This window comes from Pavona decussata, unplaced genomic scaffold (assembly GCF_977016875.1).
Source record: "Pavona decussata unplaced genomic scaffold, jaPavDecu1.1 SCAFFOLD_94, whole genome shotgun sequence".
Lineage (NCBI taxonomy): Eukaryota > Metazoa > Cnidaria > Anthozoa > Scleractinia > Agariciidae > Pavona > Pavona decussata.
The window spans coordinates 1,307,172-1,329,109 of record NW_028145511.1 but is presented as its reverse complement, the minus strand read 5'-3'; the positions used below and the strand labels follow the sequence as shown (position 1 = coordinate 1,329,109).

The 21,938-nt window shown below is 41.8% G+C and overlaps 1 protein-coding gene across 3 annotated transcripts; it reads left to right on the top strand.

Moving 5' to 3' along the window:
- Positions 1-444: 444 nt before the first annotated feature.
- Positions 445-21,874, top strand: LOC146473292 (uncharacterized). 3 transcript variants are annotated; one of them, XM_085118526.1, is made up of 19 exons: positions 445-1,257; positions 2,587-2,759; positions 3,156-3,233; positions 3,492-3,650; positions 4,384-4,518; positions 5,545-6,111; positions 7,446-7,652; positions 7,941-8,104; positions 8,659-11,921; positions 12,233-12,354; positions 12,950-13,947; positions 14,699-15,395; positions 16,294-16,359; positions 17,222-17,333; positions 18,199-18,325; positions 19,107-19,186; positions 19,749-19,846; positions 20,361-20,455; positions 21,553-21,874. In XM_085118526.1, the coding sequence occupies exons 1-19, from the start codon at positions 651-653 to the stop codon at positions 21,662-21,664; spliced, it is 7,860 nt and encodes a 2,619-aa protein (XP_084974652.1). In that variant the 5' UTR covers positions 445-650; the 3' UTR covers positions 21,665-21,874. The 3 variants fall into 3 exon arrangements, with proteins under 3 accessions (XP_084974652.1, XP_084974653.1, XP_084974651.1); XM_085118527.1 differs by having other exon boundaries at positions 12,230-12,354; positions 16,303-16,359; XM_085118525.1 differs by having other exon boundaries at positions 446-1,257; positions 12,230-12,354.
- Positions 21,875-21,938: the final 64 nt, after the last annotated feature.

Sequence of the window (21,938 nt, the reverse complement as noted above, 5' to 3'; positions counted from 1 at the left end):
CACGCGTTTCCTTCCCCTAAGGACGTCTGCGTGGGAGGCTACAGAAAAGGAGGCGCCAACACGATTTTTTTTTTTTGCACGCGGAGGTGGCCGAATACCAGGGAATACACCCCAGGGATTCCCTGCTAGCAGAGGCTCTTTTCCTGGTGTTCGTTGACGGGACGAACAACAGGAAAAGAGCCTCTGCTGGCAGGGAACTCCAGGGAATACGCGCAGCAAACAACTGCAGCTCAGAAACGCGGCATTTTGCCAGAAAAATGTTGCCCGTATTTACTTGGTCCGTAAGATGTATCCTTCATTTTGTTTTGTTTTTGTCTTTAGCTTGTCGTTATTTGAACACGTTAAAAAGAGAATGACTAAACAAACAAGTCAACAAATTAATAACAACAAATGCGTTCAAACGAGGTGGACTGGTTTTGACTGCCACTTTGTGACATTGTCAGTGATTGGTCAATTTTGGTCACAAGGTTCTGGCGCGCCATTTCACAAAATCACCATGGCGGCCTTCAGTTGGACAAAATAAGTGTTGTGTTTCTCCTTCACCAAAAATGTAGGGTAAACTCACGAACTACGAGCTTTAACATTCTTTGTGCAACGCCGAAACAGATGAGCCGTTGCTTGTTAGTTTAATTTTGACTCCAGGATGCAGAATGAAGAAATCAAAAGTGAATCAAGCCACGCTGTTTCAAAGTTGGGGTCAGACAGCTCAATGTTCTTCGTCAAGAAATTCGACTTTGAACAGGGTGGAAACTAACCCTTGTAGACCTCAGAACAGCATTTACAGCGCCACTGATCCAAACGATATTGTAGACCTGGGAGATGAAGACGATGACGATGAATTGCTCGCTGCTGCGGAAGGAATCGCACCGTCGAGCAACGAGACGAATTTCCAAACACCCAGTGCTGGCGGGCAAGCGAATTCTTCGACTAATATCTCGTGCAATCCTCAAGAAATTGAAATTATTCCTGGTTTTGATCTTGAAACTGGAAATGTTTGGATCTACCCTACCAATTATCCCATCAGGAATTACCAGTATGATATCGTCAAGCAAGCCTTATTCAAGAACACTTTAGTAACCCTCCCAACTGGTTTGGGTAAGACTTTTATTGCTGCTGTTGTGATGTACAATTTCTACAGATGGTACCCTCAGGGAAAGGTCATATTTATGGCACCCACCAAACCTTTGGTTGCTCAACAAATTGAAGCTTGTTTTAATATTATGGGAATTCCACAGTCTGACACAGCTGAGATGACTGGTAAGTACAGTTACACTGTTTAGTCTTGATCTGTGCTTAATATGCTGCACTGTTGATGAACATGAGAAAATGTTTCTTATTTTAAGCTCCTGTAGATTAGCCGTGGCTAAACCAGTGAGTTTTTGCTTCCAAGGGTGACACCCAATTTTTCAAACAAGTTGTGTTGTCAGTGCAATGTAAAAAATCGCACATGCAATTTTTGGAGCAATTGCAGAATACCCGTCCACTCGCAAGGTGCATTACTCTGAAACCGGTGGTCCGTGCTACCGCCCTCAACAGTCCGGTACTGGATGGATTAAAGAACGAGGAATGTATTAAACTGGAGTGCTGCTGCGGTCCGCAGTCCCATGGTGGATGGATAAAAGAACGAAGAATGTATAACCTGCAGTGCTACCGTGGTCCGCAGTCCTGTAGTGGAGTATTAAACTGGAGTGCTACCGCGGTCCGCAGTCCCTTAGTGGATGCAAATTAGATGACTGCGGGACTGCAGTAGCAGGTTTTGCAGTTTTTTAAGTTAGATATTTGGTAGGATGGGTATTCTGCAATCTAGCCCAATTTTTCAAACAAGTTGTGTTGTCAGTGCAATGTAAAATTTGCGCATGCAACAACCCTTACAAGGCAATTCAACGCTGAAGTTTTTTTGCAACTATTGTCTGATTTTTTTAGTGCACATGTTCAGAATTAGGATGGCTAAATGTGCAATATTCACAGTGAACTGATGACAAAAATTGTGCTCCCTGTGAGAAAAAAAAAAAAAAAAAGTTCCACCGACATGACCACCTAAGTTGTTGAGTACTATAACTGAAGCCTCATGACTCTTGACACCATATGGCTCATAAAACTCAGGCTAATGGTGAACAAGTTCAAACTACAGTGTTTAAACGTACATGGGAGACAGCAGGAGGACATAAGTGTTACTCACAGAGCATGTAATGAGAGTGCATGAGAGTTGATGAAAGCTTATGACAGTTTGTGACTGAAAGAGAGCAATACATACAGTTTGAAACTCCTATCTTGACAGTTTAAGTGAGATGATCTCAGTGTATGAAAGCTTATGAGAGCACACAATAGTAGGTGGGAGCGCACAACAGGTTGTGACTGAAACACAGCTGTTCACAGTACACTGTAGTTTGAAACTTCCATCATTGCTAATAAAAATTAATTTTTTAGGCAAATTCAAAATCCTAAGAAGCACATCAGTATCACCAAGAGCATGAAAGAAGTGTATGCCCAATTGATAAGAAGTACATGTAGATGTTGTTTATAATACATGTACACGTACAGTATTATTATTAATGGTTAAAACTGTCTTTCCCTCTGTCTTACCAGGAAACATGGCTCCCAGTAAACGTCAGTCTCTATGGCAGAGCCGTCGGGTTTTCTTCCTCACTCCCCAAGTCCTTCAAAATGATTTGAACCGTGGATCCTGTAAAGCTGAAGAAGTTGTCCTCCTTGTGGCTGATGAAGCTCATAAGGCTCTTGGAAATCACGCCTACTGTCAAGTGAGCATAAGATTTTTTATGACGTATTCTAATCTTGCAAATAATGATTGCTTTTCTTCTTAACCCTTTAAGCCCTTTAACAATGATCAGCATCAAATTTCTCCTTGTAATATCAATCCTTATTCAACCACTGAGGTCATGAGAATTAAGGATATGATCACCCAAGGTGAATTTTCTTGACAGTGCTTTTAGAAGAAAAGTATGAGGACAAGATAGGGGAATTTGTTCTTTGATATTAGGGGCTAAAGGGTTAAAGTACCAAGAGTATATGTGTGAGAATCTGGAATGGACTATGACGAATCAGGTTGAGAATTGAGTGATATAAGAGTTCAGTGGAGAAAGTCATGAGCTTCTTGCTTGACTGATTAACAATGCCTCTCTATTTGCTTGAACTAGGTTGTTCGTGAAATCTCAGGTTACACCAGGAATTTCCGCATCCTAGCTCTGAGTGCTACTCCTGGAGATGATATTGAGGTAATTGTATTTCTATTTTTTTATGCATAATTTAGCATTCCTCAGAGAAATATGGCCTTTAAGGAAAGGTTTAACGTTCTAGGCAAAATGATTTTTCTTGCCAGCCACTCCATTTTTGTAAAAAAAAAAAACTTTTTTGGAAACCTTTGTTGTTGTGGATTGTCAAATGATAAACCCAAGTCCCATGCACACTCACTAAACAACAAAAAAACCTAGAATTGCCTTCATTTTCTCTTTATTTTTTCACTTTTTGTGTAGGCTGTCCAGCAAGTCATCAGCAATCTTCTAATCTCCCACATGGAGCTTCGTTCTGAAGAATCACCTGATATCCAGCCATATACGCACAGCCGGCAGGTGGAAAAGGTGGTGGTGTCACTTGGAGAGGATATCACCAAAATCAAGGCAGCATATCTGAGAGTATGTTAAAAATATTGTCTCGTTTTCTTCTCCCATAGAAGTTTCCTTTTGGCCAGAGGTGTCTGTCTCAGTGTTTCCAGGCATTTTGAAAATTAATGATTAGTTTTTGGAAATTGGTGCTCATACATGTATTTCCTCGAAAACCAGGAAAGGCATGCTTCCAAGAGTGGTAAATCACCGTCATCAATCCTTATTGTGTCAAAAGTTACATGGGGTGTAAACAAAAATATTATTAGAGATGACTAGAGTTCATGAATTATGATGTAAGATATTTTGTACTGTGTATTTCTTTTTTAATGGCCTGGATTGATTTGTGATAAGTTTTAGTTCTTAATGTTAACACACAACCCCACAAGCTGCAGAGCTTTAAGTTATTATTGTGCACAAATAAAGGCTGACTGTCTCTCTGTCTATGAATTATTGCAAAGCTGATTTCATTACTTGTTTGCTCCACCTCTTCTCCTTCCATCCAGGTGTAAAATAGATACACAATTAGCAAAATGTCACGTAATAGGAGAACTTAACGAACTGCCAAGGGTAATGCTGCTGTTAACAAATGCATGTATCTCCCCAGTTAACGGGGAAGGAGTAGATACTGTAATGCTCCTAATCACCTTATGCTTTTGAAGCCAGGGCTACATACTGGATCCAAAGAGCCATATAAAATGTAACTGTTTTAAATTGTCAGACTGCACAAAGATTTAAGCTTACCTTACAATAAATTTTTGTACAGATCCTGGAAGCTGTTGTTGGCCGTCTGTTTTGCCAGCGAGCTTTGTGGCAGAGAGATCCTCAGCGAGTCACCAAGTTCCTGCTTTTGAGTGCACGAGATCAGTTTAGAAAGAGAATGAATGAGCAAGGAGGACTGGTGAGATTAAACTTCTCATTTTTGTCAAGTAAACATGAAAAAACGACTCAGTCAGTCATTGAATTTCATTTTAGTAATGGGTATCCTTGAGTTGACCCAATTAGTGATTTACTTGTTAAAATTGAGTTTTTCTGTGTTGAGAATAAAGGTCTCTAAATTTTTCCTTTCTAAGGTTATCACAGCTTAACAAACTCAAAGTCCCCATTGTCATTATTTGGTCCTTTGTCTCTGTACATCTTTCTTGTGTTAGGATTGCAATTCCTCATTACATAGATGAACTTGGGAGCTGGTGCCTAGAAGGTTGGTAGAGTCAGGCAGCAATCAGCAATCAGGCACGGGGTAGGAGGTATCCATGGCAACTCTGCGAGCGGCCACCACCAACGGCACCATCACACTGAACCCAATCAGTGGAATACTTACCAGACCTGATACTTACCAAAGGGAGGGCGGAGAGGGGGCGGGGTGGGGCTTGAAAATAAGGCATGCAAAATTACCTAACCCGCAGGTCAGCAATCAAGCAAATGCGATACAAACCATGGGGCGCGCCCCAACAGAGAATACAAAGGTCGCCCCTGAGCCGTGATGAGAGGCGACCACTGACTGGCATTGAGCTGACTTTAACCTTGCCTTGCCTTGCGTATTTTTTTAATACACTTAAACATTAAAATGCGTGGATGATCGATCCTATGACTCAAGGCTGTAGTGTAACTTGAGTCTGATACAAAAAAAAAAAAACATTAGCCCAGGGTACCCATTATGCATTTACAACTGGTGGGAAGACATTTAACTTTTGGCTTGAGCACCCAACATCTTTTCGTCCTAGCTTTAGGCTTCTTGGAATTTTTTCATTCAACAAACTTTTTCTTTATGACAAATGATACCAAGATAAATGATTGTGCTTCCATAGCAGATAACTGTGGAAACAGATCAAGAATAACACAAACTACAGTGCACAGCTGTACGCTATTTTTATTACAATCACATCATCCCAGATAATAAGGTGTTCTTTCCTGTTGATTTTTCAAGGACCGTAATCAGCAGAGTCGTATTGAGGGTGACTTTGCCATGTGCATTAGCCTGTACCACGCCTATGAGCTTCTACTGCAACATGGCATCTTGTCATTTTACAACTTCATCAAGGGCATCATGGATGGAACAAAAGGAATGGCAAGGGCCAAAACTGAGATCACCAAGAACTATGAGTTCTCACAGCTCATGGATGAACTCCGAGAACAAATTGAGCCCCCAGTGGAAAACAGTGCCAATGAAAGTCTTCTGTTCTCGCAGTTTTCCCCAAGAAGGCGTGCCCTCATGAATGTCCCAAAACCAAGCTCGACATTTAAAAGTCATCCCAAGCTGTTGAAACTGAAGGAAATTGTTCTGGAACACTTTCAGAAGTTTCAAGACGAGGGTGAATCTGATTCCAAGGGTGTGGCAACTCGGGTGATGATTTTCTCGCAGTACAGGGACAGTGTCAATGAGATAGCAGCCATGTTAGCAAAGCACAAACCCTTAGTGCGTGTCATGAGTTTCATTGGACAGCAGTCAACTGGGAAGAGCTCCAGGGGTCTTACACAGAAAGAGCAACTTCAGGTAGGATTGACGGCAGACCTAACATTACTCACGCTGAATTTATTTTGTTACAACCGTGGGAAAACAAAAATGGAGTTTAGTCTTTGATGTGAGTTAGATCATCTTCTGCACAGTGGTTGGATACTACAGTTAGGGGAACATGAGCATACTGCTAGGATCAGTTCAGTAATGAGGATTCCTGTCATACAATTGAAGGGGTGCCTGGAAAATAGCCCTAAGTGACTTCTGATAAACTGCTAGATTTTCCTTCCAAATTGCCTTGTATTTGCTTGTGAAACAAAAGGAGAATTTGATGTTACATCAAAAGTCACTTAGGGCCTTAATTCCGCACACCCCCTCAATTTTAGTGTATTTGGTTCCTCACAATCACCAGATTTAGCAACACCCCCATTGGCCTTAATTAGCTCCCCTGAATCTCCTGTATTTCAGTGGTAGGGCATGTGAACTAGTAATCGGAAGGTCATAGGTTCGACTCCTGCTGGGAAAACTCAGATTTTCTTTTTCCGATTATGCCTGTGACACAGTGACTAAGAAAAAATTCCTCCTTTCCCCACATCTTGTGGTTGGGAGAATTGGTTTCAATATCAGGTCATGTTATCTTTGCTGATCAATTCCTTTACTCTCATGACCTGGATGTTTGATCAAGTAGTGAGATTGTAAGGAGAAATTATATACTGGTCATGATGTGGTCTAAGGGTTAAACCCAATTATTTTAGAGGGACCCTTGACCTTCTACATGCTGGTCAGACGCTCTCAGCACTGAACTGCAAAGGGACTCGGCAGTGAACAAGGTCATGTTTACTTGACTCATATATGACATGTGTCCTACACACTGCTAAGTTTGGTAAAATGTTTCATGCATCTAATGTAGTGAAAAAAGAAAAGTTGTTAATAGAACCCTTTTGGAAGGTTAGTGTCTTCATTAGTTGGGATTCTATCGAAGATTTAATCTTGGATTGGGATAAAATCCTTCACATGTAACTGCTCAAATAGAGGAAAGAACCTCGCAGTTAGTACGCAACTTAAGCAGTTGCGAAAAAAAAGCCTGAAAAAAATTCAGGCTTGAACGGGATTCGAACCCTTGACCTTTGCGATGCCAGTGCAGTGGTCTACCAACTGAGCTATCAAGCCAACTGGGAGCTGGTCATATTGTGAGTTTGTGATATACCCGTGAAGGATGAATAAATAAATGTAAAGATATAAGACATATATTTTGGACTGCGGATGAAAGATCAAATAGAAGAAAGATCCTTGCAGTTAGTACGCAACTTAAGCAGTTGCGAAAAGAAAAGCCTGAAAAAAATGTAGCTGCCTTGACTTTGTTGCCTTGTTAGGTTGTACAGCGGTTTCGTCAAGGTGGATATAACACTCTTGTGGCCACGTGTGTTGGCGAGGAGGGTCTGGACATTGGTGAAGTGGACCTGATTGTTTGCTTTGATGCGCATGCGTCACCCATCCGCCTGGTGCAGAGAATGGGGCGAACGGGACGTAAGAGAGATGGGCGAATAGTTATACTCGTCACTGAAGGCAAAGAAGAGCAGGTATAGTGAAAGAAAGCCTCTGCTAAACTGAGCTGTAGAATATTAGCTAGGGTTTTTCTTTCTAATGATATGCAATTATAGCGATTCATGGTTGGGTGGGCAAATTAGCTGCATAAGCTACTCTAAAATCCAAGGGAAAATAAAGATATGATGGTGATGATGATAATTCGAATTTACCTAAATTTTAGACATTTTCACAACAACGGAGCTCTTTTGTCGACCAAAACCTGTTTCGAACATCTAGACTTCCGATTTAGACTGCGTATGGCGACATTTTTTTCTCTGTAGGTTTATCAGAGGAGCCAAAGAAGTAAGAAGTCAATTCACAAAGCTGTGATGCAGGCGGCCAAATCTTTTGATCTCTACATGGAAAATCCCCGTATGGTTCCTCGGCAGCTGACTCCATCAGTGTTGAAAATGGAGATGACAGTTGGGAAGTTCCAAGCTCAGAGGTGTGTGAGATAGTTTCACCGCAAGGAAAAAATGTTGCAGTCCTAATCAGTTATATTCATTTTATTGTGTCAAACTTGGTTGGCTAGTTGGCCAGTCAATCTTTGAATCATTTATTCAATCGATCAATTGGTCTGTTGGTCAGTGACTCAGTCAGTTAGTCAGTTAGTCTGCCTGCCTCACTCTGTTAGTCAGTTAGTCCGCTGGTGGGTCGGTCTGTCAGACAGACAGACAGACAGACAGACAGACAGACAAATAGGTAGTACTTCTATGGTTTACCAAGCGAAACAAAAACGTACAGGTGCAAGCTGCATGCGGTCAGTCATCGGTCTGTCAGTCAGTTGGCCATTCCGTCGGTCTGACTGTCAGCCAGTCAGCCAGCCAGCCAGCCAGCCAGCCAGCTAGTCAGTCAGTCAATCAGTCAGTCAGTCAGTCAGTCAGTCAGTCAGTCAGTCAGCCAGTCAGTCAGTCAGTCAGTCAGTCAGTCAGTCAGTCAGACAGTCAGTCAGCATTATACTATTATGTTCTAACTTTCAAAATGAAATTTTACTTGTAGCAAAGTCAAAAAGAAAGGAAGGTCTTCAGACGGGGCTAACATCAAAAATTTCACTTCGAAGTCGGCGACAACCTCATTAAAGAAAAGCGACGGTTTTTTGACGTACGAAGAATTAGTTTACTGGCAGGAACATTACAAACTCCCGGATCATGAAGCAGGCTTGTCTCCACAACTCTCAGTGACAAAGAGATCAAGACGCTCTTTATCAGAAGGTAAAAAACCTGTCACACAACCTTCTTTGGCGGAGTGGCTTCCTTGGCAAACCACACTGCACCCTGTTAAGGCTATCACGCACTCTCGCCGCACGGAACATTTAGTAGAGTTGTTAGAGTTTACGGAGCTTCATGGCGGTCGCGGTGATGAAGATGAAAGTTATGACCTGGAAATGATGTCTTTTTTGAACGAAAACGACGTTTTGAGACCTGGAGAAAAGGAGGGGAACTTTGCAGAAGATCCTGCGCAGGAACATAACGCCGGTTTTGGGGAAGGAGAAGCCATGAGTAAGATTACCAAGAAGGGGAAGACGACTCGAAAGAAGCTTAATATGAGAGATGAGGGAGCTGGAGCGAAAGATGACGGACAGAATTTGAAGAAAGATGGTGGGCATGGTGGTGTTACGGCGAAGAAGAGCAAGAAGGGTGCGAAAAAGCGTTCGCCCGAGAACAAAGCACGCTGGAAGGAGTTTTTGAAACAGTTTGATGACAAGGATGAAGATTTTGAATCTGACGATGTGAATGCGGCTGCGAGGTCAAAGGAGAACATTGGAGCTGAGTGTCATTTGCAAAACCAGGATGATGCAGCTGTAGAGAACGATTTACCTGATGTGGGAGACGCTTATGAGACAGATGTCAATATGACAGATGCTAACATTGATGGAACCATGCGAGAACAAGAGGTACAACGAGGCTGTGACAAGGCTAACAGCGATGCAATACATGGGGAAGAAACAGAACGCGTTTTAAAGTCCGAGAATGGTGATCTTTCTGATGGCGCTTCGGATGAATTCTCCAATCTGTTCCCATCCACAACACCGGACTTCCGTGGTTTCAATCCGGGATTTAACCTTAAGCGAGCGCGTTTTGCATCAACAATGGTATCCATACCCACCCCTCCCTCGTTAGACAGTTTGGACAAGATCAGTTTATCACCAACTGGTGGAGAACATGACGAGGTGAACATGGAAACCCAAGAGGAATTTCGAGAAGCGCCGAGAAAAAATCTGCGGGAGAAAGGAAACAAGTTGTTTCCTTCAAACGAAGTTCTGCCAAAAGCTAGCTTTGCAAGCGACTCGTTGTTAGAACCGTTCCTGATGGCCGATTTTCTTGAAGAGGGTGATGATTCGAACACTGAGATTAAAACAAATAAAGACAACGCTTCGGAGAGAAGTCCGTTGGAGATGGAAGATCGACATACTTCGACTCCTAAAATTCAGTCTCCAGAGAGCTGCCTTAGTTATCCAACTGAAATCCACGTTAATGAAGATCCCCAGAAAGAAATACGAAATCAAGGGATTCACATCTTGGGAAATCAGAATTTCACGAACATAATCGATGGTTTTAAGACTAATAACTGCGGAGCGCAGAGTTCGCGCAAATCCGGGAAGGATAATAAGACGCGTGATGCCAGGAAGGATCATAACAAACGTGGAATGCTCAAGGATGCAGACTCGAAAGTTGAAAATTGTGAAGCTGTTGGGCACAATGATTTTGGCTTTGGTGTGTGGTGTGGCAGTCCAGTAAACGAGTTTAATGAGCGTGAAGATGAGGCAGGCTTTCCGCAAGAGGACGTTGACTTTGCTGAAGCATTTTTCATGGATGTGACAGGCGACGAAGCTTTCACGGATATGACTTTACTTGAAGACGATAATGGCGCCGAAGACGATCGGTGCAAACCTGATGCCGAGCAAAAGTTATTCTCAGAAGATGACGGGAGAAGGAGCCTATCTTGTGAGGTTAACGCTTTGGAAAGTAGGGTTGGAACCAAGGTGCAAGGCTCGAAAACCGCGTGCGAGAGCAGAGAAAGTAAAGCTAATTCTGGCGGTGAAACGTGTAAATCCTTAGATGGAATTGATCTACGAGCGTCTATTAGTAAACTGAGTGCTTTTCACCGCGATCCTGAAGATAGAGCAACTTCGTCAGCGATACACAACAACTTAACTAAAAACCCAGAATCAGAATCGAGAAAGACTACAGTCTCCAAGGAAGTGATACGTTGTGTTAAGGAAAAAGCTGTACTGTTAGAGGCCGCGCAGACTTTACCTGCCCAAGAAATACGCACAAGAGGCGAATACTCTAACGCTACTGCTTTGCATGGTGATACAGGTGTGCTGGATGGAGTGAGGAATTCTGCTGCAATTCCGCCTGTATCGACAACGATTTCGCCCAGACGAAGGAAGTTGAGTGTGAAGGGAGGACAGCTCCCGGGATGTTCTCGGGACGGGTTGCCTTCACGGGTCGGAAACCGGGAAGTGCCCGATGGTAACAAGAATGAACCTTATATGGCTGTGGTGAGAAATAGAGCGAATGTGACAAATGAAAACAACGATACTGGTGACAATGTTGGCGCCAATGCTGGTGATAGTATTAGTAATGATGACAGGAAGAGTGTTGGCAACAATTCTAACAGCAGTGCTGGTGGCAATATTGGCAGCAGTATTGGTAATAATAATAGCAATGCAGGCGACATTAATGTTCACAATGTTTGCAGATCACCGCTACCTAAAAAACTCAAGCTGAGTAGAAAACGCGCTTCGGAGACAAAAACTCCAAGTATTTCTACAGTTGCTAATCAAGCGAAAACCGTAACCGGCTCGTCAAACTCTGCACTAAAGTTGAATTCGAGAGAAGGCAGTTTTTGTGGTGAAAACTTAGATCGAACTAAAGTGAATTCTTTATCAAGAAACGTGGAATGCAGGATCTCGGAAACGCTAGTTACACGGCCCGTTTCCATGGACACGGCCCCTATAACCACACCAGTCGATCATGAAGAGCGTTCAGCGAATCTCTCAAATTTACGAACTCATAACGGCGCTGTGGTAGCTGTAATGGAAAGTGAAGACGAAGAAGATGATGAAGATGTTATACGACCTGCTAGAAAGGCGATTTCTTTCAGAAGGCGAGCTCTGTCAAGTCCGTGTTCACAGGAAAAGTTTAAAAGGCCCACTAATCCCGGAAAACTACGTGATAACCAGCATCATCGTTTGTCTTCTCGTAATCTTCAGCTTGGCTCTGAGAGCGACGAGGAGTTTGAAGTCCAGAAATCTGGTGAGTCTTCACTGTGGTGTATAAAGAGGTTTTATTATATCACTCAGTTAGTACGCGAGGTGTGATTGCTGGTCAATTTTGCGAGCCGTATTTCACTGTACGGCCCGCTAAATTTGAAGGTTTCCTTTCCCGCACGCCCGATCAACCTCAGCGATATAATAAATATCTTACTAACCTTGCCTTCTCGGTCCGTGCTGTAAGTGACGGCCCTCGTTTTTTCCCCGTAGATTTATGGCCCATGCGCGGTCAATGGGAAAACTGAACTCGGTCTGTTTATTGCTTTTATCTTTTTTTTTTTTTCTGTTTAGAAGTTCGAAGCAGATCTAAATCAAAGAAGGCCCCTCAAATGAAGGCCAGTGCCGCTCAGAAGAGAAAGTCTCTTGAAATTTGCGCCAAACAAGGCACGCGGAACTCGCTGGATTCTCTGCGAAAGGTCAGTGCCTCTCCAGATTGCTTTCCTTAGTTTTTGTAACGGTTGAGATTTGCTATTTCTTGATTTTAGTGGCGGCACAAGGTGATCAAGTCAGGAAGATTACTGTACTTGTTTAATTGTCGAATTTGTGTTAAAGTGAAAAAGATCTTCGTGTGTATATAATATGCAGGGTTTCTTGTAGAAATTGGCTATCTATTATCTCGTGTCCAATGCAAATGGCATAAGTGTTTAATATACTAAAGTAATATTTTGAGGTGAAACAACGAGTAGGAGCGGAAAAACTGCTTAACGTATTGCTACATTTTGAGCTGAAGAAACGAATAGAAGCGAAACATTTTTTATTTATTTTTTTATTTATTTATTTTATTTTGATTTATTTGCCATAAAATAAAATAATGTAATACAAAAGAAGCAATAAAGATATGGCGAGGAGACCTCAAGAAACCATCGAACTGGTGAATTTTGCAAGATTTTGCGTTAAAGTAACCAATAGGTAATAATGAATCGTGGGTAAAAGATTTAAATGGAAAGACAAGTGTCTAAAACTTTGCAACGAATAAATTGGCATGCCTTTTGTTTCCTATCTCCAACATAGAAAAACAACAACAAGCCACCGAAACATAATTTCCTAGACGACGAAGCGGAATTATCTGGCAGCGACATCAACGATTTCTCGTCCGACGAAGCCGAGGATGAAGACGAGGGTGAAATGGACAGTTTTATCGACGATTCCACTCAGCTAACACAAAGAACGCCCTCCACCACAAAACCACGTCACGCCAGCTCGCCTGTGGATATGATGGCGGTTTACAGACAGTCTCTACAGAGTCCTCTCTGCGGTGCATTGAACTTTAAAACGCCTGTGTTTCATAAGCAGCGGAACAGGTACAAAATGGTTTATAAGCACAGAAATGTTGACGAGGAAAGTGAATCCGCTTCCGAAGCCGAAGAAGCTTTCGAGTCAGAAAGTGTTCTTGAAAACGAGGTTGGAGACGAGGTAGGAAATCAATATGGAAGCGAGGCGAAGACTCGACATGAAGGTGAAGCATATACTTGTGATGAAATCGAGGTTTCATATGGATCGGGAAATGAAAATGTACAAGCGAAATCTCGTTCACACGCAGACAAATCGTTTGAAGAGAGTCAAATTGGACGTCCAGTTAAGCGGATGAAGCGAAAGCGAATTTTGGACGATTCCTTAGACGAGGAAGTTTCACCGAAGTTTAACAAACAAAGGAACTTGTCCGAAACGTCCAACAAAGAAAACACGATTGACACGATTGCTGTTGAATCCGCATTAAATCAATGTACACAAACACATCCTTTCCAGCACAAGAAAACTGGCGCGTTTGGGAACTTTGCAACAAAATCCACGACGGTTATCGGAAATCTCCGCAGCGACTTTGTGAAATCTTCCGATGTTTTAGTTGAGCAAAGGCATTTTAATGACAAATCATTCTCACGAAAGTCAGCAGGTGACAGAGAGGACATTCGTAAATCTGGATCCTTAATGGAGTGGAACAATGATATCAGTGACAGCGAATTATTGGTTGCTTTTGAACCTGCGTGTGCGGTCAAGGCGTCTTCTGTAAAGTAAGTCACGAAACAGGTGATATTTGACGCCCTGAGCAGAGCTATCTAACAAACAGTTTATTATTTTAGCGCCCTCCCTCTCTTAGACTACAAAACAGTCGTTTTTTCTCTCTTGAATTTCGCGCAGGCAGAAGCGCCTCGCAGAAAGCGCGAACTCGCAAGACGCGAAGAGAAAGCGTGTATTCTCGCGCGTGCTTTCCATTTCCTTGCTCGCTTCAGTGTTTCCCTTCTAACACCACGTGTTGGTACGACTTACAACGCGAAAAAAAGCGGACTATTTTGAAGTCAATCTCTCTTTCTGCGTGCAATGTTATTTTTTCAATCCGTTATTGTGTAGTAGTGCTTCCTTTTTCCAAACTGGGCAATTTTTAAAAGAAATGTCATGTTATGAAACATATTTTAAAGTTGCTGAAACAGTTTAGTCTCGAAATGAATATGAATATATGAAACATATATTTGAACTGCGGATGAAAGATTAAATAAAAGAAACATCCTTGCTCAAGCCGTTGCAAAAAGAAAGTCTGGAAAAAAATTTTTCCAGGCTTTCTTTTTTGAACTGCTTAAGTTGCGAAAATAACTGCGAGGATCTTTCTTCTATTTAAGTTTAGTCTCGACTTTGTTATTTTGTTTAAGATGAAGGCTCCTCCAGTTAACAATTCTCTATTCCGGTCAGCCTTAGCCAAAATGTTCATGAAGGATTTTCCCCTATGTTGCTGTCTTTTAAACAAAAATTGTTTCGTTTTATTGCCAGAAAACCACCACCAAGCAACATTTTCGAAGACCAAGATCTGAAAGAAATTGCGGTCGCCATGGAAATGACAGATGATGACGTTGCCATGGAAATAAACGAACTCCCAACCTTCTCTCTGGGGTTTGACTTTTTGTCGGAGGAGATTTTTACGAACAGAGGAAATACAGGAGAGCAAAACTCTTCAAAAGATAATTCAGTGACTTTTACGGAAAGAAAGGACGAGAACTGCGGTGTAAAATCCAACTTTGCCATCCCGCGAGGCAGATTTAGCAGCAAAAGAAATGTGTTGCCAAATGAGAGAAGATCGAGTAGAGAAAGTAGTGATTCGCATAGGCCTGAACATTTCACCAAGATAGCTCAGTGTTCTAAACAGTCGTCGGAGGAATCTCACCAGTTAGTGAAGAACTTACCAACACGGAACAAGGCAGGCGGGGCTGTTTCATACTCAGTTTCCAATTCAAGAACAGCTGCACCGCAAAATGCTGCGAGACCCAACATTTCGACTGTAAGTTCTGTTGCTTCTTGTCAAAGACTCGTTTCAAATAACTCCTTGTCATTGTCAACACAGACTAAAACTCTGGCTCAAAGTGATGGTCAGCGTTCTGTCCCAAGTGCGCATGCGAAGTTGCAGGTTGTGACACCCTCGTGTCGTCCCAACTCTCTCGTTTCCAGACCCACCGTCAGTCCTCTACTCTCGGTAAGAATCATATCAACTTTGGTTCTGTTCTGTATAGATGAATACGCCCTAGAGTTAATGTAACGTTTTGGAGTTTAAATCCACGTGTGTCCCAGTAGCTCAGTTGCTAAGGCATCCAACCGGTGTAAGAATGGTCATGGGTTCGACTATTTTCGGCAACTTAGGGTGTGTGCGATTGACCCTTACATACAACGATGACAAGAAATCCTTTATAAGAGGTTTTTGGAATTACTGGAGTATGAGACGGCTCTTAAATTATCGTCCGCCAGCGAACGTTTTAAGAAATGTCTTCCCAAATAACTTTAAAAAAGAGATTTAACAGCTACTCCGCTCATTCTTATACCGAAATAAGGTCAATCGAACGCAACTTTAGATGTTTTTTTTTTTGTCTCATGCGCATGACAAAGTGAACACTAAGTGTTTTCAACGTTCCAGAATATTCGCAAGTTTAACCACGCATAAAAGCTCTTTTATCCCATGAGACCACAAGTAATAGGTTAATTGTCATAATAAGATATGGTTTTTTTTTGGATAAGGGCGGATTTTGTTAAAATAATAACCATTATAAAATACTATCTTACAAGGCTAAAAAGTTAAAAAAAAAAAAAAAAAAAAGATTAAGAACCAAACGTTTTGGACTAATCAAGTCATCCTCAGGGTAAAAGGACCGTCCGCTACATGCATATTTTATATGCCTCAGGTGATTCCCGATGGGAACAGTTTCACTACGTAAGAATGGACTTTTTTGTTCCAGCCCCGTCTTAATTAGTCGAAAACGTTTGGTTTTTAATCTTTTTTTAACTTTTTACCCTTGTAAAATAGTGTTTAAATCTCAAGCGAATATTATGGACAATAACCATTACGTTTTTACCTAAAGTCGTGTGCTTTTTTAATGTAGTCATCACAGAAAGACAAAGGAAAGACTGTAATCTTGGTCGATACTCGGGAGATCTCCAGTTCTCAAGTAAGTTCTTATCCCTAGAACATAAACACTCGCTACATAGTTTACTTGTTCTGTAAATGTTCATAGACCAGATGGTGCTTTAACACTTAACATGTTAAAATCACAGGTGTTTCCTTTTGGGGGCGTTTTAACGTTATTCTTGTCCGTAACTTGAAATTCCCCTTTTGACAGATACAGGAAAAGTTTGTCTCAAATATAACCCGTTCTCTGATTGGCTGTAGGCATCACGGACAACAACCGTTTTCGTTCGTGATGCGTAGAGCCAATCAGAGAACAGGTTGTATTTGAGATATACTTTTCCGGCATTTGTCAAAAGGGGAATTTCAAGTTGCGGACAAGAATGACGTTAACCCCCCCCCCCCCCCCCCAACCCCCAAAATGGGAATACCTGTGAGACAAACTTTATTGAGACATGTCAAGATGTAAGCTTCAGATACCAAACCACACCACACCATAATATGCACTCCACAGACCCTTATCACTCGGCGACCATGTTGAGTCTCGGGGAAATAAAAAGCTTTGTTTTCGCACTGCCTTTTGGCCAACATGGCGGAAAATGGCAACTAGAATGTACGCTGACAAATTGTCACTGTTTTTCAGTTTCCTTGCGCTTGTGTTTATGCCTGCGTCATCCCTGTTTACACGTACGACACAAGCACAAGCACAGGAGAATGGAAATCGTTCCATTCTCTTGTGCTTGTGCTTATGCTTGCGTCGCATCGGTTTTCACGTAGGTTTCTTGTGCTTATGCTTGCGTCGCATCGGTTTACACTTAGGTTCCTTATGCTTATGCTTATGCTTGCGTCGTACGTGTAAACCAGGCTTAACAGTTACTAAGTTTGTATCCCCCAAACCCTTTAAGGTCGTGTCGTTATTGCGACTGAAGCACAACATCAAAGCAGAAGTTTGTCAGCTAACAAGCTGTGACTACATTGTCAGTAACAGGATGGCTGTGAAAAGAAAGTCCGCCTCAGGTGTGTTTTATATAAAGAGTTCGTTCTTCTCCGTTTGAAGCAATCTCGTACCCAGAGTCAGGCTCCTTGGCCAGCGCGGCGTTTGGTCGCCAGGAGAGCCTCTGGGGAACTGGAATTTTATTACCGCCGGATTTCTGCGGTAAAACAATGCAAACTGTTACGGGACAGCCAATCAAAAAATTTGATTTTTTTTTAATTCTCCAGAGTCTCTCCTGGCGCCCACCCGCTGACCAAAAAGCCTGAGGACTCTGGGTACGAGATTGCGTTTGAAGTTACATTACCGGGTTATAGACATTTTTCTAGCACAGATCGTGAGATTAATCAAAAACCAAGACTATAAGTACTTTCCATTTGTCAGAACTGGCCAGCCAGACCAGCCAGTCTGTAAATCGAATGCGTCATTTTGAAGGGATGGTGCTGCAAAATCTTGAAAAATAATCACCGCAAAAATGGTACGCGATATTTTGAAGAAATTTGAAGGAATAAGATAAAACTTATCATTTAAATTAGTTCATTCCGTTTACGAACTGACCGGTCTGGCCGGCCAGTTTTCACTTTTGACAGATGGAGAGCGCCCTAAGAGAGAAAACAGCCAACCTAAGCTCGTAGCGATTAATTTTACGTGTGCTTATCAGTTGTTTCCTTTGGCTGCGGAACCCCATTTTCCCAAACAAAAGCAAAGAAGCAAACAAGCAACAAAAAAAAAAACCAGGAAATGAATGAAAAAAAAAAATAAATAAATAAATAAAAACTTTTGTGGGTGCCAAAGGTATGGTGCCCTGTCCATTTTAATACAAATTTATACTGTTCGCTTATAAATAAAAACAGCGCTTGGGAATTATTGTTTGTTTTGTTCGTTTTGAAGATGTTGCTAGTGGAGCCAACAGTCCCAAGCTTATAGAGTGCATGCGTAGAATGTGTGATCTGTACGACAGACCATGCTTGATCATAGAGAAAGATCGCGTCAGACCGGGAGAAACAGACAAGAAGTTGTGAGTACAAGATCATTCATGAGAATTTGTATTATTCAGTGAATGACAGGCATACTCGGAAAAAACCCGAGTGCTCCTATCAGGAGTCGAACCTACGACTTTCCGATTACTAGTTCGGATGCTCTACCACTGAGCTACAGGAGACTTGTGGGAGCTAAGGCCATTGGACAAGGTTCATGGGACAAACATTCTGATAGGACCACTCGGACTTCCTTTTTCCGAGTATGCCTATATTTACTGAATAGTACATCATTCTTATTTATTCACCAGGCTTAAAATATTCCATCACATTTCTTCCCAGATCTTTCATTTTGCCTGCAACCGTATAGGGACTTTAGATTTTGGCATTTAACACAGTGTCTAGAGTGCGAAGCTACTGAGAACATCATTACAATTAAACGTCACTCGAACCCGTGACCTCTTATGACACCGGTGCAGTGTACCGTACCGACTCGACTTCATGTGGGTTGAGTTTGTTGTTGGTACTCGTCCTTGCCCCGAGAGGTTTTCTGTCTCCTGTTTTCCTTCCTTTCCTAAAACCAACGTTTCCAATTTCTAGTTCATTGAGGAGGTATAGGACCTACATGCTTCCTTTCATTTTCCTCCGTTAATGAGTTCTTCGGAGTAAACTGTAAAAAACTTGTGTCTTATTTGGGTGACTGGAAAACCGCGCTGCAGAAATCGGGGCAAAGCGGCTGTTTGCTGTAGACTTAATGGAAGATTTTTTTCTTGAATTTTACGAAGAAAACAACTCACAAACCACTTGTTTTCGCCGTTGCAGCATTAAAACCAAAGCTTATATTTATACCCTGGCAAGCATCGCACAGACGCATGTCAAGCTGATGTTCAGCGACTCCCAAGGTATGAAGAATCTGAATATAAATTGAAAAACTAATATGTGACTCAGTTTTTTTTTTTTTTGACTGTTTACAAATTGCACGCGCATGGGTCGCTTGGTGTCCAATAGTCGTGGAAGAGTTTTAAAAAAGTTACGTAATTAAGACAAGTTTCTAAGCCTGAAAAGTAAGAAGGCGGCAAAGAAACAATTCCTCGCACAAAGGAGCAATGTTGGCATGCTCAGCATACAAGACAAGCAACAGAACAGAACATACAAGAGTAATTGTTTTTTATCGGTTTTAATGCGCCCCATCGAAATGGTGGAAAATTTCATCTCGCTTGTTGATTTTAAAAGCTAATTTTAAGCTGGTGATAAAGAAAAGTGTAAGTCAAAACTGAGGATCAAAGATCTTTTTGAAGAGCCTTCGTTGATTAGTAATTAAACTCGAATCAAAGTTCACGTTAACCTTGGATTGGCCCATGGCCGTAAATAGAATTGTCCTTGATTTTCTTTCATGTTTGGTCCACCAAATAAAGTCAAGTTTGAGCAGTTTTTCATGATAAATATTCGTTCTTGTGTTCACAGAGGAAACAGCTAGCCTTCTGACGGAGCTCGCCAGCATCGAGACTAAAAAAGGAACAGCCATTACAGCACCTACAGCACTGAGCAAGGAACGTGAACAGGTAAAAACCGCTTGTATTTTGCTTCAACGAAAAGTTACGCTGTTCTCGATATAATTCTTGTCCATACTTCTAAAGCGGTTTGAACCCCAAGTCATTGACTATGGCTTGGTCTTTTCAACCTTTCCTTTACTTGAGATTGTGAATGTAAAAGCTTAGTTTTCTCGTCCGAGCAAACATAATATAATTGATGTAGCGACGAAGACGCAGGGTTCGAATTCTTAACTCGGCGACAAATGTTGGCTTGAGTTTGTTGTTGTTTCTCGTCCATGCTCGTCGCTAGTTGACCTCCCTCCTCAAAAACCCAAATTTATGAATTCTAATTCGATGGGAATCAATGGATCATTTTCTTTGACGCATGCATGTGATTTGTGTTTACAAGCGCCAGTTCTGAAAAAGGAACGTTTTGAGTTCTTGTGCCTGTGTGCCGATTTCACAGGTTTCTTACTTTTGTACTTTTGCTTGCCTCGCTCGTTAAAACCAGGCTGAACAGCAAAAATGTTCATTATTTGTTCAGGTTTTCCGTGTTCTCGTCAGTATTCCGCGAGTGAGTTACATTACGGCTTTCAACCTGTGTTCGTCCTTTAACACGCTCCAAGAAGTCATTAACAGGTACGTTATCTATAAACGTCTGGGGCCCGTTTCTCGAAAGTCCCGGTAACTTACTGGACCCGATAAGTATATTTTTAAATGTTTTTTCGCCGATTACACAGTGATTACAGACATGGTACTTCGCCAATGTGTTCATACAATTATAAGATTTCAAAATTTAGTACTCTAAGCTTACAAAAATAGACTTCTGTTAAGAAACATTTGTCACCAAAATTACTTATCGGCGGGGCCCGGTAAGTTACCGGGTCTTTCGAGAAACGGTCCAGGTTGTACAAAGAGCGGATAACTTTATTCAGTGGATAAGTCGCTATCCAGCGTATAAAATGTATTGGTTGGAGTACATTTTGTCCGCTGGAAAGCGATTTATCCACTGGAGAGCGCTCAGTATCCGCTCTTTGAACAACCCGTACCTAGTGCAGTAAAAGTTGTTTGTATTTTCTTTTTTATCGTGTATAAGGGACTGTTTACATGGAGGGAGGAAGATCCTAGCACTAGGAAGATCCGAGAATGCGGAAAAACTTTTCGTTTTCTTTACATGCAGAAATTTCGGCCGAAGTGGTTACCAAGTGGAGAAGGAATAGAAGAATAACTGTCGGCCTTTAGCAGCTGAACGCCCGGCTGCCACCATGTTTGTTCTTTTTTTCCGTAGTACTAGGATCTTCCGAGCAAAAGTAGTTTACATGGTGCTAGGATCTTCCTATCTCTCAGCTAGGAAGTTCCCTATCTCAAGAAAGATCCTAGCGCTAGGGCCAAGTACAACTTTTTGCATGTAAACTGAATAGAGAAAACATATGGCGCTTGGATGATCCGCCCTCAGGGATCTTCCTCCATTTAAACAGCCCGTAAATCCCGTGCGTACACTGTATTTGCTCGGCCAATCAAAAGCCATGCTCTAAAATTAGTCACGTGCGGGTAAATTGCACGTGCGTTTGTTGGGTTTTACATCTTTCGCTGGGTAACGATTAGAGTTATCCGCTCTTTCAAAAACCGGGGCCTGAAAATGAGCATTCATGAAAAGTATAGCCAGGATTACCGAGTCAAGATTACACTGCGCCTTGCTGAAATACTAAATACACATTTCTTGTTTAAATCTCCAGCACTGCATCTGAGCTTGAAAGGAGAACTCCAGGTTTGTCAAGTCCTCGTGCTGCCGAGATCCATAGATACCTTCGACACAAGTTTAATCCCGAAATGGTGAAGAAGAAATAAACGTCTCTTTATGCTGTCGACACTGTCTTGTTCGTGTTGGTTTTGTCACAGTGAAGTTTCGTTAAACAGAAATGTGTAAAATACAATAGTTTGAGAATGAAATCAATGTTTTCCTTGGAAGCAAATGATGTAAAAATCATAAATGTGTTCTAAATATAATAGAACGCAAATGAGCACAAAAATAAATGATGTGGAAGATATTACAACTGCTTTTGTTTTGTTTTGTTTCGGCGACCCTAAAAGCTGGAACGGCGGAATCACCCCTTATCATATA

Coding starts and splice junctions, on each gene's coding strand:
- LOC146473292 (XM_085118525.1), top strand. CDS start 651: ATGAAGAAATCAAAAGTGAATCAAGCCACGCTGTTTCAAAGTTGGGGT. Junction 6,112..7,445: donor CACAGAAAGAGCAACTTCAG/GTAGGATTGACG, acceptor TTGCCTTGTTAG/GTTGTACAGCGGTTTCGTCA. Junction 19,847..20,360: donor TGAGCAAGGAACGTGAACAG/GTAAAAACCGCT, acceptor TTATTTGTTCAG/GTTTTCCGTGTTCTCGTCAG.